Source organism: Pristis pectinata, chromosome 3 (assembly GCF_009764475.1).
Source record: "Pristis pectinata isolate sPriPec2 chromosome 3, sPriPec2.1.pri, whole genome shotgun sequence".
Classification (NCBI taxonomy): Eukaryota; Metazoa; Chordata; class Chondrichthyes; order Rhinopristiformes; family Pristidae; genus Pristis; species Pristis pectinata.
The window spans coordinates 135936997-135953600 of NC_067407.1; the positions used below are offsets into that span (position 1 = coordinate 135936997).

The window sequence follows — 16604 nt, forward strand, 5'->3', positions numbered from 1 at the left end:
TCAAGTGCTGGTAAATAGGATTAGTTATAAGATTTCTTTATTAATCACATGTATATCGAAACACACAGTGAAATGCATCTTTTTGCGTAGAGTGTTCTGGGGGCAGCCCGCAAGTGTCGCCATGTTTCCGGCACCAACATAGCATGCCCGCAACTTCCTAACCCGTATGTTTTTGGAATGTGGGAGGAAACCGGAGCACCCGGAGGAAACCCACGCAGACACGGGGAGGACGCACAAACTCCTTACAGACAGTGGAGGGATTTGAACCTGGGTCGCTGGCGCTGTAAAGCGTTACGCTAACCGCTACACTACTGCTGGATGGTTGGCACAGAGACAGTGGGCCGAAGGGCCTGTTTCTCTGCTGTGTGACACTGTGACTATGTACCCACCCTCCCCTTGATTTTACACTCAGGTAAAAAAAACAGACTGGGTGTGTTGGGCATGAACTTATGACCTGGCATGGGTTTCGCTCCTTCTCTCCCTCCTCCTCTCCCTCTTCCTGCTTCCCCTCTCCTTCGTCCCCCTCCTCCCTCCCTCCCTCCCTCCCCTTCCCCCTCTACCTCTCCCACCTCTTTCCTGTTCTCCTCCCACTCCCCACATCCCGCTTCTCTCTCCCTCTCCCCCTCCCTCCCCCCTCGTCTCCCTCCCCCCTCTCCCCCTCCCTCTCCTCTCCCTCATCTCCCCCTCCTCCCCCCCACCCCCGCCTCCCGCTCCATACCCAAGTGTGTGACTAGGATCATGTGTAACTGGGGAGGAGCATAGCTCGGGTGGAGGGTAAAACGGGCCACAGAGTGCATTGCTGCCATCAACCGAATGGAGCTATGGTTAAATGTTGGGGATCAGTCGCATTAAGTTAAGCTGACTGACCAAACGACACATGGGGCAGACTTAGTTGGAAGTTGGTTTTGCCCACAAGCACCTCATTTTGCTTGCTGAGTTGATCCGTCAGTGCAATAAAGCCAACACAGGGGAAAAATATCTGCAAGATAAGGCAACACACAGCGCCTCCGTGTTTAAAGTGAGCAGATATTCATACTACCCTAACTGCAGTTGTCATTACTCCAAGCGTCTTCCCTGGTCAATTGTTTCCACTGTTTACTCAGGAGGTTGTGCTTTGTGTACTGTGAGCAGAAAGATGTTTGTACCTTGTTAAAGGGCTCAAAGCACAGGAGCAAACATCTCATTAATGGTTAACAGCCCTTTGTGTACTTATTCCCGTGCAAGTGGTGTGGACAAACAGACTGTAGTCTGAGTAAAGGTCAGAGTAAGCAGCTGTGGGAGAAGAGAGTGTACTTTACTATTCACAAGTCATTGCTTATAGCAGGACAATTGTAGCCATACCTGCCCAGTGAGCGGTGGAGAATTTACGATCATTTAGATACAGTTTGAAATGAAAGACCCTTATACAAGACATCACCTGTCTCAACATCTTAACAACAGTGAGGTAAATCTCAAGAATTAGTTAAACAACACCATTTTGGGTTGTAAAGTGCTTGCATTGCAGGTGGTGCCAGGCTAGGTAAGCTTAAGTTATGTAGTATAGAGTCACAGAGAGATATAGGACGGAATCAGGCCCTTCAGTCCACTGAGTCCATGCCAACCATCAACAAACCATTTGCACTAATCCTATATAAACCACAATTTTTTACTCTCCCCACATTCCCATCAACTCCCGCCAGATTCTACCCCTCACCTGCACACTGGGGGCAATTTACAGCGGCCAATTATCTTACGAACTCACACACCTTTGGAATGTGGGAGGAAACCGGAGCACCCAGAGGAAACCCACGCGGTCACGAGGAGAACGTATAAACTCCACACAGGCAACATCCGAGGTCAGGATTGAACCTGGGTCTCTGGCGCCGTGAGGCAGCAGCTCTACCACCCGTCCCACTGGGCCACCCTTTTACGTCTTGTGATAAAAGGTTGTTGACCTGACATGTTAACTGTTTCTCCCTCAGTAGACACTGCCTGAGCATTTTCAATTTTATTTCAAATTTCCAAAATCTTCTGAATTTCAAAGTCAAAGTCCTAGTCAAAGTTGAGTTTATTGTCACATGCACAGGTAATGTATGCACAGGTGCAATGAAAAACTTACTTGCAGCAGCATCACAGGCACATAGCATCAGAGAAGGAGCATTCACAAGAAAAACATAAATTATACAAATTTATACAAGAAAGAACACAATTAGAACAAAAAAAAATCACAAAGCATATCGCAGTGTAAAGTGGTCACGGTGTTGCTACACTGAGGTTGTGATTAGGGTTGTGCCGGTTGGTTCAAGAATTGAATGGTTGAAGGGAAGTAGCTGTTCTTGAACCTGGTGGTGTGGGAATTCAGGCTTCTGTACCTCCTGCCCGACGGTAGCAGCGAGAAGATTTGCTTCTGGGTTGGTGACTACGTTACCAATCTCCAGGCCTAGAGCATTAGCATTTCAAATCCCACCATAGCAGCTGAAGAAATTGAATTCAACTCATCATTTGTTTGAAATAAAAGGGAACATTGACTAGTGGTGACTAGTGCTTCATTAAGATTCCATCCTGGTTCACTGTTGTTCTTTAGGGATATGTGTCACCAGACCAACAGGTTAACCCTTAAGTGACCCATGGGGATTTGGGCATGGACAATGAATGCTAGCCTTGCTTTCAGTTGCCACATTCCCTGAATGAAAGAATGGGGAAAGAAAAGGTTTTGGGAAGCGTGGCAAAGGTACAAGGGAGACACAAGAGACTGCAGATGCTGGAATCTGGAGCAACAAACAATCCGTTGGAGGAACTCAGCGGGTCGAGCAGCATCTGTGGAAGCAAAGGGGATGGTCGACCTTTCAGGTTGAGGCGTTACATCAGGACCCGAAGCCTCGGCTTTCCCTCTGCCTCCGCAGATAAGTCACATGTACATGGAAACACACAGTGAGGTGCGTCTTTTGCGTAGAGTGTTCTGGGGACATCCCGCAAGTGTCGCCACGCTTCTGGCGCCAACATAGCATGGCCACAACTTCCTAACCCGCCCGTCTTTGGAATGCGGGAGGAAACCGGAGCACCCGGAGGAAACCCACACAGACACGGGGAGAACGTACAAACTCCTTACGGACAGCGGCTAGAATTGAACCTGGGTCACTGGGGCTGTAATAGCGTTACGCTAACTGCTACACTACCGTGCCTGCCATCTACACTACGATGCCTGCCCGACCCACAAAGGGGCAAAAGGGATTTTGACTTTGTGGAACTGTAGCCGAGTGCCATGGCCGTTGTGGCCAGGTCTCTCAGACTACGACGATCTGTAACCTGAGCTCTCTGACACAGTCTACTTTCTTCAACCAGGTGCCTGTTTTGCCCGGTTCATTCTGATTGGCTGCTGGAAGAACCTGATTGACACGCTCTCCACCCCTCTGACAGGCCGGGTGGCCGGCAGCTCCAAGGGGCTGGCGTTTATCCTGGGCACGGAAGGAATTAAGGAGCAGAACCAGAAGGAGCGGGACGCCATTTGCATGAGTCTGGATGGTTTGCGGAAAGCAGCTCGGCTCAGCTGTGCCCTGGGTAGGTGGAGTCCGGGCAGTGATTCGTACACCGACCTCTGGGTGGTGCTGCTGTGTCACAGAACAGTGCAGCACTTGTCTCAATGCCTCGTAAACATTGCTGTTGTATCTGCCTCCACCACCTTCCCTGGCGGCCCGTTCCAGGGACCCACCGCTCTCTGTGTAAAAGAACTTGCCTTGGAAATCTCCTTTCCACTTCTGGCCATTAACCTATCTCCTCTAATATTTGACGTGTCCACCCTGGGTAACAGACTCTGTCTAACCTTGTTATGCCTCTTCACAATTTTATAAACCTCTATCAGGTCTCCCCTCAGCCTTCGATGCTCCAGAGAAAACAATTCAAGTTTGTACAACCTCTCCTTCTAGCTAATACATGTCTAACTCCTCATGGCTAATGCATCTCTGATTAAATCCCACAATCTGTTTCTGCACCGCGTGTCCACCGAGCTTATGGAGAATTATGCTGTACATACCCCCACTTCTTCCCCTGTAACCTTTCTCCCTCATGTGGCCATCAACTGCCCTGCCACCCACATACCGCAAGGGGTAAGTTACAGTGGCCAGTTGACCTCTTTGGGTTGTAGAAGGAAACCAGAGCACCCAGGGGAAACCCACGCGGTCACAGGGAGAATGTGCAAACTCCACACAGACAGGAGACAGGGTCAGGATCGAACCGGGGTCGCTGGAGTGGTGAGACAGCAGAACTACCTGCTACACCATCTTAGAACATAGAATATAGAAAACCTACAGCAAAATTCAGGCTGTTTGGCCCACAAAGCTGTGCTGAACATGCCCCTACCTTAGAAATTACTAGGCTTACCCACAGCCCTCTATTTTTCTAAGCTCCATGTACCTATCCAAAAGTCTCTTACCCTATCTTATCCGCCTCCACCACCGTTGTTGGCAGCCCATTCCACATACTCTCTGAGTAAAAAACTTACCCCTGACATCTCCTCTGTAACTACTCCCCAGCACCTTAAACCTGTGTCCTCTTGTGGCAACCATTTCAGTCCTGGGGAAAAGCGTCTGACTATGCACCCGATCAATGCCTCTTATCATCTTATACACCTCTATCTTGAAATAAAAATCTATCAATCTTTGTCTTAAACATACTCAGTGACTGAACCTCCACAGCCCTCGTAGTTAGACACTTGCATAGGCTCTGGGTGAAGAAGTTTCTTCTGATCTCAGTCCTGAATGGCCAATCCCCTATATTGAGACTGTGACCCCTGTTCTAAAACCCCTAGCAAGGGCAAACCTCAACTTCGGATTAACCCTGTTAGTCCCATAAGAATTTTATATGTTTGAATAAGATCACCTTTCATCCTTCCAAATTCCAGAGAGTATAGGCACAGTCTGCTTAAGCTCTCCACACGGGACAAACCCACCATCCTTGTAGTCTGGTGAACCTTTGTTGCATTGCCTGTATTGGGAGTGTATTCTTCCTTTAGCAGGTAGACCAGAGCATTCCAGGTCTCATTAGGGCTGCATCTTGTACTCAGGAAAGGCCAACCCACCATTTGTCTTCTGACTGCTTGCTGTCCATACATGTCCATAGTCAGTGATCTGTGTATAAGGATACCCCGATCCTTCAGAACACCAACGTTGTTCAGTCTCTCACTATTTCAAAAGTACCCTTCCTTTCTGTTCTACCAGTGTAGATGACCTTTTGTTTGTCCACATTTCATCTGCCAGATTCTCACCCATTCACTTATCCGGTCTATTTTCCCCTGAAGCCTCTCTGCACCCAGCATTGTGTCATCAAGACTATTGGAGACTTCATTCCACTGTACTGAAGCACTAGACTCTGAGAGGGAGTGACAGGGTAGGTATAGAAAGCTGTTATTCCTTCTTTGAAGAATATAGAACCAAAAGAGACCACCGTCTCAGGTCATGGGATCAGCCTGTAACCAGTCCTCCTCTGAACCCCTTAAAGTACAGCTGGGTCTTGTTGAGAGAAGTTGGAGGACCAGCAGTTTGTTCCTTTGTATTAACTACCTAACAGCTTGCCAGATGGGCACGCTGGCCTTCAACATTCAGGGCACTGAGTATCGAAGTTGGGAAGTTATGGTGCAGTTTACAAGATGCTGGTGAGGCCGCACTTGGAGTGTTGTGTTCAGTTTTGGTCGCCCTGCTATAGGAAAGATGTTATTAAACTGGAAAGAGTGCAGAAAAGATTTACAAGGATGTTGCCAGGACTTGAGGGACTGAGTTATAGGGAGAGGTTGGACAGGCTGGGACTTTATTCCTTGGCGTGTAGGAGACTGAGAGGTGATCTTATAGAGGTGTATAAAATCATGAGGGGAATAGATAGGGTAAATGCACCTCAGTCTTTTCCCAGGGTGGGGAATCAAGAACTAGAGGGCATACTTTTTAAGGTGAGAGGGGAAATATTTAATAGGTACTTGGAAGGGCAACTTATTTTACATAGGAGGTAGTACACATGGAATGAGCTGCCAGTGGAAGTGGTTGAGGCAGGTACAGTAACAACTTTTAAAGGACAATTGGACAGGTACATTGATGGGAAAGGTTTAGGTTTATGGCCAAATGTAGGCAAATGGCACTCGCTTGGATCGGCATCTTAATCGGCATGGACCAGTTGGGCTAGAAGGGTCTGTTTCTGTGCTGTATGACTCTATGACTCTATCAAGATCCATTATTACTGAAGATCAGTGACTTTGTGAAGCTTCCATTATTACTGAAGATCGGTGACTTTGTGAAGGTTCCCTGATGGTGATCAGTGGGTCTCTTTGTGTGAGACCAAGCCACCGGTTCTACACTGAGTTCCCAGTTTGAATGCCAGCCAGGACCATCCTTGGGCTGCCACAGTCAACCTCAATGGAAGCGGGAACCTAATGTCAACCAGAAGCCCTGCTCCTACTTGTGTCCCGGGTGATCTGTGCCAAAGCCAGGATCGTTCTGAATCAGTCTCCTCTACAACCATGTGAGCAGCACTGAAGGCAATCACAGGGAACTTTTCCCTCTTATCCCCATCAGATCCACTACAAACCTCTCAGTGGCAGCTGGTCCATAATACAATGCATCAGATAGTGTTGTTTCTCGAGTAGAGGATTGTGGGTACTGTCAGCACCATCATTGTGTGACTACTGACATGCCTCACACATCGGGTGGTCAGCTGTTGCTGGTGGGAAGCTGGTAGTCAGAGGTTAGGTGAAAGGTCAGCCCTTCCTGAATACCACCCACCACTGGAAACCTGAGATGAATGATGGGCTCAGCTGTGAACCCCACAATCAGGGGGGTATCTGGGAATTCACTGTCGGGAGTCTCATATGAGTTCTCCTACATCATAGGAGGTCAAGGTGATTCACACATGCAATATTTCTGAGGCTGTGACTGTTGTTACATAAGCACTGATGTGACCTCCCTGATAGGTCAGTGGTTTATGTGTAATCGAGCCTCTCAGTTCCTCACTGAGTTCCCAGGTTTGTTACCTAATGCCACCCAGGGATTATACCTAGGCTGCCACAGTCAACACATCGGGACAAGGGGGAGGTAAGGCTGGCCAGATTTGGGCAGCAGGAGACTCACACCTTAGCAGAGTCACTCTAGTCAGGAGGGGAGTGAGCCAGAAACAATCTGCTGGATGAACTCAGCAGATTGAGCAACATCTAGAATCATAGAACAGTAGAGCACAATACAGGCCCTTCGGCCCACAATGTTGTGCCGAACTTTAAACCTCGCCTAAGACTATCTAACCCCTTCCTCCCTCATATCCCTCTATTTTAAATTCCTCCATATGCTTATCTAGCAATCTCTTGAATTTGACCAATGTACCTGCCTCCACCACCACCCCAGGCAGCGCATTCCGTGCCCCAACCACTCTCTGGGTAAAAAACCTCCCTCTGATATCTCCCTTGAACTTCCCACCCATTACTTTAAAGCCACACATCTGTGGGAGGAAAGGTATTGTTGACGTTTCGGGTCGAAACCCTGCATCAGGACAGAAATTGTTGGAATGAAACTTGCAGAAACCTTCCACACAGCAATGTGAGACACAGGGCTTGCTACCAGGGATGACGGGATGATTAGCTCAGGGAACCAAAAACATTGTTTCTGCCCATTTCTAGGGCCAAATCTGTCCCTGGTTGTCTCTGTTCTCTGGTCTAGAGGTCACCCATTGGTAAACTTGGGATGTTGACTTAGTAGTTAAATAACTAACCAGGTCAAGCCAAACAATAAAAGTGAAGCACAACAAATGCCCCTGCACACACTCATACACAGACTCACACTTGCATTCTCTTTCATGCACATTGACGCGCCAAAGAAATGACCTCTGGGCACTTCCTTGTTGAGTCATATTACTAACTTTGATCCATTAGTTATATTACTAACTAGCTTTCTTTTGCAGGTGTGGCTGCCAATTGTGCTTCCGCCCTTGCACAGATGTCAGCAGCATCGTGTGTTCAGGATGAGAAGGAGGAGAAAGAAGCCCCTGAGACCACTGACCCGATAGCACAAGGTACTGAGAGCTTCTGCATTAAAGGAATGAAGGGACATTCCGATAACTGCTGTTAAAAGACCCTTGAATAGACCTCCTGCATGATAAAGATGGACTCTTTACCTCATTATGGCCTTTGCACCTTCTTTGTCTCCCTGAATTGTACTTTCCCTGTAACTGTAACACTATATTCTGCATTCTGTTACTGCCTCTTTTGTACTACCTCGATGTACTTACGTATGGAATCTGTATCTCGGCGCATGTGACAATAATAAACCAATTACCAATTACGTGAACGGACCAATGGCAGAACAGCTTCTCGAGCCTGTTCTGCCATTCACTGAGGTTCTGGCAGACATGTGACCTACTCCATATTTGCCTGTATCCCTTAAACTCCTTTGTGAACAAAGATATTTAACTTACTATTCTAATTTAACAATTGACCTGGTGTCAACTTCCACTTGTGAACTTGTGCCGAGGTGCTCCTAACTTCACCCCTGAAAGGCCTGGCTCCGACCTCAAGACTGTCCCTAGTCTTGGGCTCCCCACCAGTGGAAATGGCTCCTGTCCATCTGCACTGTTGACCGTGTCCCTCCATAACATGGAAAGAATTCAATCCCCGTTCCTATAATCTCTCCTCCAAATTTACCTCTATAATATTATGGTAAATACACACTGTACCCCCCTCTTAAAGCTGATAAAGAGTCCAGAACAGCTCATGGTTCTAAAGTGTGTTTTGTACAGTGTAGCATAATTTTTGTTCCCTTGAACTCAATGTACTCCCGATAGCAATGAAACCTTTCCATTAGACCATTTGTTTATTTTTTGTACCTGTTTGTGCCTTATTACGGATCTGTCTACAAGGGGTTTCCACTCTGTCAAGCTTGTTATGTTTGGAAAGTACTCTTATAATGACCAAAGTGGATAAGCTCACATTTGATTACTGAGAACCCATGTGGTATGTCATTGGGAGTTCCAGGAGTGGGAAGTGGTAAAACCCATGAGATATCTCACTGGGCCTCCCAGGAGCAGGAAGTGGTGATAACTCCCTGAGGGCCTTGTGTGTCCCTTGTGTGATTTTTTTTTATTATGTGTGTCTCTGCAGTAAAGCAAAGAGTGGAGCAGAAACTGGAACAGATCGGCGGCCCCAGGGAGTTCAGCTACACACGGCGCACGTGCTGTGCATGGACGCCATCCTCAGTGTGGGTCTAGAGATGGGCAGCCACAACGCAGACTGCTGGCAGCACGTCTTCAGGTAAGTCAGGGACGTGACACGCACAGTGTGCTCCCACTTAGCCCTTTGTGGAGACAGCATGCTCTGGGAATCTTCCCCGTAAGGTGAGCAGTCAAGTTGTGAAGTCAGAATGGGATGGGATCAGACAGACTTTGGGAAGCAGAAAACTTGGGGAGTGTGGCCACTCCAATCTGGGATTTCCATTCCCCTGCCCTTTAGAGACCCCTTCCCTGCTCACCGAACACTAAATGGAAAGATGAGGTCAAACCTGGTCAACGCGGTCTTATGGAGGATAAATCACGTTTGTCAAATTTGCTTGAATTCTTTGAGGATGTGACAAGGAGAGTAGATAGAGGGAAACTGGTAGATGTAATGTATTGAGATTTCCAAAACGCATTTGACAAGGTGCCACATTTGAGGTTGGTGAATGAATCAAATGTCCAAAGTATTGAACAAAGTGTGTTAGCGTATATTAAAAACTGGCTGTCACATAGAAAACAATGTTGAATTGGAATAGAAGAAAAGAATTGGAAAAAATAGGTCCTTTTCAGGCCAGACTGATGAGACTAGTGGAGTATCCCAGGGATTGGTTCTTGGCCGTCAATTGTTTACTAGTTACATTAATGACCTGGAGGAGGGAACAAAAAGGTTTCTAAGTTTGTTGATAATTCCAAAAATAGGTGGAAGGTCGTGTGTGATGAGGACGTTGTGACTCTGCAATGGGATATAGATGAATTGAGTGGCTGGGCAAAAACCTGGCAAATGAAGTTTAATGTGGGAAAGTATCAGGTCGTGCACTTCAGTAAGAGGAATCAAAAGGCAGATTATTATTTAACGGGAGAGAGACCACAGATGAGTGAAGTTTAGGGGGATCTGTATGTTCCAGTGCCTGAATCACAAAAAGTTAGCTTACAGGTGCAACAAGTAGTGAAGAAGGCAAAGGGCATGTTAGCCTTGATTGCAAAGGGGTTGGAGTATAATAGAGAGGTTTTGTTACAATTCTATAGGTTGTTGGTGAGGTCACACCAGGAATACTGTGCACAGTTTTGGTCCCATTCTGTTTGGAAAAAAAAAAGATATTGTAACACTGGGGGCAGTCCAAAGGAGAGTCACCAGGCTAATTCCTGGGATGAGAGGGTTGTTCTATCTAGGGAGGCCTAGTGGTTTGGGTCTGCATTCCTTGGAGTTTAGAAGAATGAAGAACGATCTTATTCAACCACATAAGATCCTAAGGGGACTTGACAGGGTAGATGTTGGGACGTTCTCGCTAATAGGGGTCACAAACAAGGAGACAGAACTACAAAATTAGGGGCTAGTTATTTAAAACTGAGGTGCGTAGAAATTTCTCACTGAGGGGGGTGAATCTCTGGAATTCTCAGCCCCCGAGGGTGGTGGAGGCCAGATCACTAGATATATTTGAGGTGGAGATAAATATTTGAAAGATCAAGGAATTGAGGGTTATGGCGAACTGGCACAGAAGAGGAGTTGAGGCCAGCATAGATCAGCCATGATCATATTGAATGGTAGCACAGGCTTGAGGGGCCGAGTGGCCTATTGCTGGCCCGATTTTCTTGTGTTCTTGAGCTTTTCCCTTCCAAACCATAGCTACTGATGCTTTGAAGAGAAATTCAAACTTCCAGTAACCCGCTCACCCTGTCTCTTTTTTTCTTTCTCTCCTCCTGATCCACCTGACTCGTCACCCCATCGTTTCTCCGCCCGGCCCACCATCTCCATCTGCCCGTCACCCACACACACTCCTCCCACTGGTTCCCCTCCCCACCTCCCTCCCTTTATTCCAGGCTCCACCGTCCTCTCCTATCAGATTCCGTCGTCTTCAGCCCTTTGTCACTTCCACCATCACCTCCCAGCTCCTGACATCATTCCCACTCTCCCCCCCCCCCACCATCTACCTATCACCCCCTTCTCACCTGGATCCACCCATCACCTGCCAGCTCTTGCTCCACCCCTTCCCTGCACTTTTTCATACTGCCTATCTCCCCTCTTTCTCTGTCCAGGTGAAGGGTCCCAACCCGAAACGTCGACCGTCCGTTTCCCTCCGCAGATGCTGCCTGACCCGCTGACTTCCTCCAGCTTTTTGTGTGTTGCCACTGACACTTCAGGGTTACCAGGTGGAGACTGTGAAATGCTCCAGGGATCAAGGAAAACTGATGGGGTGAATAGAGACAAACCGTTGCTGCTGGTTGGAGAGTCCAGGACCAGGGGCTGTTGAGCGTGTGGGCTTTGTTGTTACCTCCTCCCGTTCAATAACTCCCCAGATTTTTATGACTCTAATGCCCGTTGAGGCTGTTCCACTGTTCAACGATTAGAACCATAGAACACTACAGCACAGAAAGCAGGCCATTCGGCCCTACTAGTCTGTGATGAAACTTTATTCCGCTAGTCCCATTGACCTGCACCCAGTCCATAACCCTCCAGACCTCTCCCATCCATGTATCTATCTAATCTATTCTTAAAACTTAAGAGTGAGCCCGCATTTACCACATCAGATGGCAGCTCGTTCCACACTCCCACCACTCTCTGAGTGAAGAAGCTCCCCCTAATGTTCCCCCTAAACCTTTCCCCTTTCACCCTAAAGCCATGTTCTCTCATACTTATCTCTCCTGATCTAGGTGGAAAGAGCCTACTCGCATTTACTCTGTCTATACCCCTCATAATTTTGTAACCTCTATCAAATCTCCCCTCGTTGTGTTCCTTCCCCATTCACGGCCTGAATCCTCATTGATTCTCATCCCCCCAGCCATTGAGTTGGCTAGGGGCTGGTGGAGGCGTGGATATGAATGGAGGGGTGGTGATTAGGAATGTTGCAGTCCACGGTTGGACAATATTAGGAAATACTCAGGCTGTGACTGGACGGTGCAATGGGAGGAAGAGTTTGATGGGCTCATTCGCTGGTTCAGGACCCTTGTGTGCTATAGAACGGAAATGAATGGAGATATGAAGACAGCTCCCTTACCCAACTGAGTAGTTTGTGGGTGTGGGTGGAACAGATCCAGTGGTGATCTTGAGGAAATTTGACGAAGGAGAATTAAGTTGCTGAAATTTGGGGTGAGAGTGGGTCCAGCTCAGCAGCTTCTTTGAGAAGCTTGTGTAGGTTCAATGAGCTGAAACGGCCTCTTGTTGCATTATTGCTAAACTGGCAGTGGTGGGTGCGTCAGTAAGCACACTGGCACCTCCCTGTGTAGAAGGCAAATCACTGATCAGACCGGATTACTGGCAAAAGAAAACCCTTCCCATTTCTGCCGTTCACTAAGTAAATACTAGTATAGAGTCATATGGTACAGAGATGGGCCTTCAGCCCAGAGTACATTCTGAGCATCAAGCACTCATTCACACTAATCCCATTTTGTCCTCCTTGCATCCCGATCAACTCCCCCTGGATTCTCCCACTCGCCAACAAACTAGAGGCAATTTACAACAGCCAATCAACCGACCAACCCTCAAGTTTTTGGGATGTGGGAGGAAATTGAAGCCCCCGGGGGAAGCCCGTGTGGTCACGGGGAGAACGTGCAAACTCCACAAAGTCAGCAGCGGAGGTCAGGACTGAAACTGGGTCACTGGAGCTGTGAAGCAGCAGCTCTACCAGCTGTGCCACTGTGTCTTGTGTGCTGCACTTGTTGATAATGTCTTTACTTGCTTGTATATGATGGGAGAATGACTGTGGAGGAAGGGTGGATCATTCGAGGAAATGGGACCTCACCAGGTAATACATGCAAACACTGCAAAAACATACCCCCAAATCACACACTACTCACAGACGTATAACAGGATGCCAATGGATTTTTTCAGTTTAAGTTTCTAGACTAGAACATATACAGGTTAAGCTTTCTGCCTTGCAACTAAGCAACTACCTCCTTCTGCACTTTATTCCTTTCCTTGTCTGCTTCCAACTATCACCCACCTGCATCTGTCTCCCAACTCTCCCCTTCCCTCTCCCCCACCCGGCTCCATCTCCCCATCATCCCTCACTCCTCCTTGGCCACCTAACACCTACTGGCCCCCTTCTCGCCACTCCCCCCTCCCCCCTTTATTCTGGCCACCTCCCTCGCCACTCTCGGTCCTGATGCAGGGGTCTCAGCCCGAAACATCGACTATTTTTTTTCCCTCCACAGACACTGCCGACCCGTTGACTTCCTCCAGCAGTTTGTTTTTTTGCTCTAGATTCCAGGATCTACAGTCTCTTGTGTGCCCAACTACCCCTCCCCCCCTTTGATGAATATAGTACATGTTGTGCCTTAATGAATTTGTGAAGACAGGACAGTCATGGGGAGAGTGTGTAAAACAGAGGGTGTGATATTGTAAGGCTGTAACAGGCCCTGTGTCCCCTCAGGGTGTGCGAATACGTCAGCACGTTGGAACACAGCCACTTCAGCGATGGTGGGTCCCAACCTCCCATCACCGTCACACAAGCTCAGCAGGCCTCAGGGTTTGTCCCTTCGTTGGACACAGCTCGCTACTCCACCAGGGACCTGAGCCCTGAGCTGGACGCTAACGTCGGCAACCCCGTCATCCAGTCCTTCACCATCCAGGAGCTGATCAAGGAGAACCACAAGGGGAAGGTGTTCGACAGCCGTGGAGGAGGAGTGCTGACCGGGAGCAATGCGGCCAAGGCCGTCTGCACACTCTCCACGATGGCCGACAAGTAAGTCAGGAACTGAAATCTGTTGGCTTCATGGACCAGGTTGAGCCCTCCCTTTGGTAACAAGGAAGTCCAAGTGGATCTGTTTCTTAAGCAGTGTCTCTGGGTCGAGGCTGATAAGATCTTTATTAGTCACACATACATCAAAACACGCAGTGAAATACACCTTTTGCGTAGAGTGTTCTGGGGGCAGCCCACAAGTGTCGCCACACTTCTGGCACCAACACAGCATGCCCGCAACTTCCTCACCCGTACATCTTTTGGAATGTGGGAGGAAACCGGAGCACCTGGAGGAAACCCAGGCAGACATGGGGAGAACGTACAAACTCCTTACAGACAGCAGCCGGAATCGAATCTGGGTCGCTGGCACTGTGAAGTGTTACGCTAACTGCTACACTACCGTGCTTTTCCCGATGTGATTCCCCTCTGGTTTAGTGGGTTGTGAGGTAACTGACAAGATCAGTGTGGGACCCACAGATTCTTCCACTAATGGGGCAGGAAGTACCTGATGGGGTGGATGGGTGGATAGCTACTTCCACCACTAACATAGGGCTTTGTTGTGCTGCTGATACATGGCCTTGGATTTCTCAGTGCCATCCGGAATGCTCCAAAGGGTCACGGCTTGGGAATTCTTAGGAGTCAAATGGGGAAAATCCAAGATGTTGATAAATGAAGGTCAGATAGAAATATATCGTGGTCACCGATAAACCCAAGGGAGATTCATGTTAAAGTCTTTACGTGGAGAATAGATAGAACACGGAGCTTGCTAGGAGGCATAATGATGGCAAAAAGCATCAACGATCAGTATGGATGGCATACAAAACAAAATGTTTCACTGTATCTCGGTACATGTGACAGTAATAAACCAATTACCATTAGGAGGAGAGTGATTAAAAAAATAGGTTAAGTAGTTAGATATCAGCTTCTTCAGGCACATCAAAAATAATTAAGCCGAAATCCATTGTTGGATGGGATAATCCTGGTGTGCTATTTAATTAGTTATGCTACAAAGACTCGCTTTTTTTTTGTGACCTGGAATTTACGTCCAATGAAAACAGTTCTCATTTATTACATGCCACGTATTTCACAAGCAAACGTGGATGCAGATTTAGGGAAAGAGTGTTAGGATAAGTATCCGACGGCAGAGGTTTTAAGTGCGTCAGAAAAGATAGCGGGTAAGAGCTAGAGAAGGGAATTAAGTGAGGTCCAGTGTGTTTGAAGACCTGACGGCCACTGGTTGGGCAAAGGGAAGGGGGTAATTATGAGCAAGGTCTACCTCAAGAGAATTATTTATGGGTTCCGGGATGAAGGATTTCAGCTCTTGGGTCAGATTGAGAACATGTGGTTGTTCTCCTTGGAGCAAAAAAGGTTGAGAGGAGATTGGATGAGGTGTACCAGATGAAGGGTCTCGACTCAAAAACGTCGACTGTCCCATTTCCCTCCACAGATGCTGCCTGACCTGCTGAGTTCCTCCAGCAGCTTGCTTTTTGCTCCATGTTACAGCATCTGCAGTCTCTTGTGTCTCAAGTGTACCAGGTTGTGACGGTCTAGGTAGGATAGAGAGAAGTTGTTCCCTTAAGTTCATGGACCAGAGCAACATAGATTTAATTGAAGATCAGAAAAGGGCAGATGCTTGAAATCTGTAATGAAAATGGAAAATATTGAAAGTACCCAGCAGATCAGGCTGAATCTGTGGAAAGTTAACATTTCAGGTTAGAATGTTCTGATGTGGTTCTTGGACCTGAAACATGAACTCTTGTTTCTCTTTCTGCAAATGCTGCCTGACCAACTGAATATTTCCAGCATTTCTGTTTTTATTTTATGAAAAAGATATCTCAAGTTCTGGGCAAAAGGGGAGGTGCGAGGAAGAGGGAAATTTTTTCACACCGAGAGCGTTAATGATCCAGAACACGCTGCCTGTGGAGGTGGTGGAAACACAATCTGTCAGGGATATCAAGAGGGAGTTAGACAGGCATTTGAGAGGGAGTAACTTGACAGGGTTGTAGGGACAGAGTGGACTGCAAGATCTTGTGGCCCAGCCAAGTGTGATGGACCCAACTGGAAAGATGAGCTTTGGTTGGATCAGGCCAGTTCAGTACTTCTCTCAGGTCAGAATGATTTGCTTCCTGTAGCCCCAGGAGCAATACGTGTGCAGCACAGCGTCTTTTCTGCAAATGTCTCTGGATCGGGCCAGCTCTGGAGAGAATTACAGGTCTTGGCTCAGGTTGGTTGGGTTAGGTCAGGTTCAGGAGGGGAAGGACTGACGGGGCAGCTACGTTACAAATCAGATGGAACCACTGGGCCTCCTGTGGAAATGACGGTGTGATGCAGTGACTTATTGGTGAAACCGAAGTGGGAGAGAATTACTATTGAAGTCAGAGATTTAATCACAACCTCAGGGTGGGACCGAATTAAAATCTGGCTGGGAGAATTGCCAATAAAAGCAGGTCAGGCAAGGCGTTAATTCACCTGAAAATACCCATGAATTGGTATTGGTTCATTACTGTCACATGCACCAAGATGCAGTGAAAAACTTTGGCCTGTGTGCCATCCAGGCAGATCTTGTCATATGTAAGTACATAGAGGTAGTAAAAGAAGAACAGAATGCAGAATATAGTGTTATTGTTACAGAGAAAGTGCCGTGCAGGTAGACAAGTAAAGTATAAGTGCCACGACGAGGTAGATTGGGAGATCAAGAGTTAATCTGGTGGTGTATGA

At 47.6% G+C, this 16604-nt stretch overlaps 2 protein-coding genes across 2 annotated transcripts in view; one reads left to right on the forward strand and one right to left on the reverse strand.

Annotated features, from left to right (window-relative positions):
* LOC127568883 (keratinocyte-associated protein 3) overlaps window positions 1-11305 on the reverse strand; it is a 440350-nt gene extending 429045 nt beyond the window's left edge. The window contains exon 1 of the mRNA XM_052013114.1: window positions 11301-11305. The gene's annotated coding sequence lies outside the window, so the exon portion shown is untranslated. The remainder of the gene's footprint in view (window positions 1-11300) is intronic.
* arfgef3 (ARFGEF family member 3) overlaps window positions 1-16604 on the forward strand; it is a 107236-nt gene that overhangs the window by 51235 nt on the left and 39397 nt on the right. The window contains 5 exon segments of the mRNA XM_052011274.1: window positions 3322-3537; window positions 7906-8016; window positions 9101-9136; window positions 9139-9250; window positions 13578-13889. Of these exon segments, the coding sequence (XP_051867234.1) occupies window positions 3322-3537; window positions 7906-8016; window positions 9101-9136; window positions 9139-9250; window positions 13578-13889 (787 nt within the window).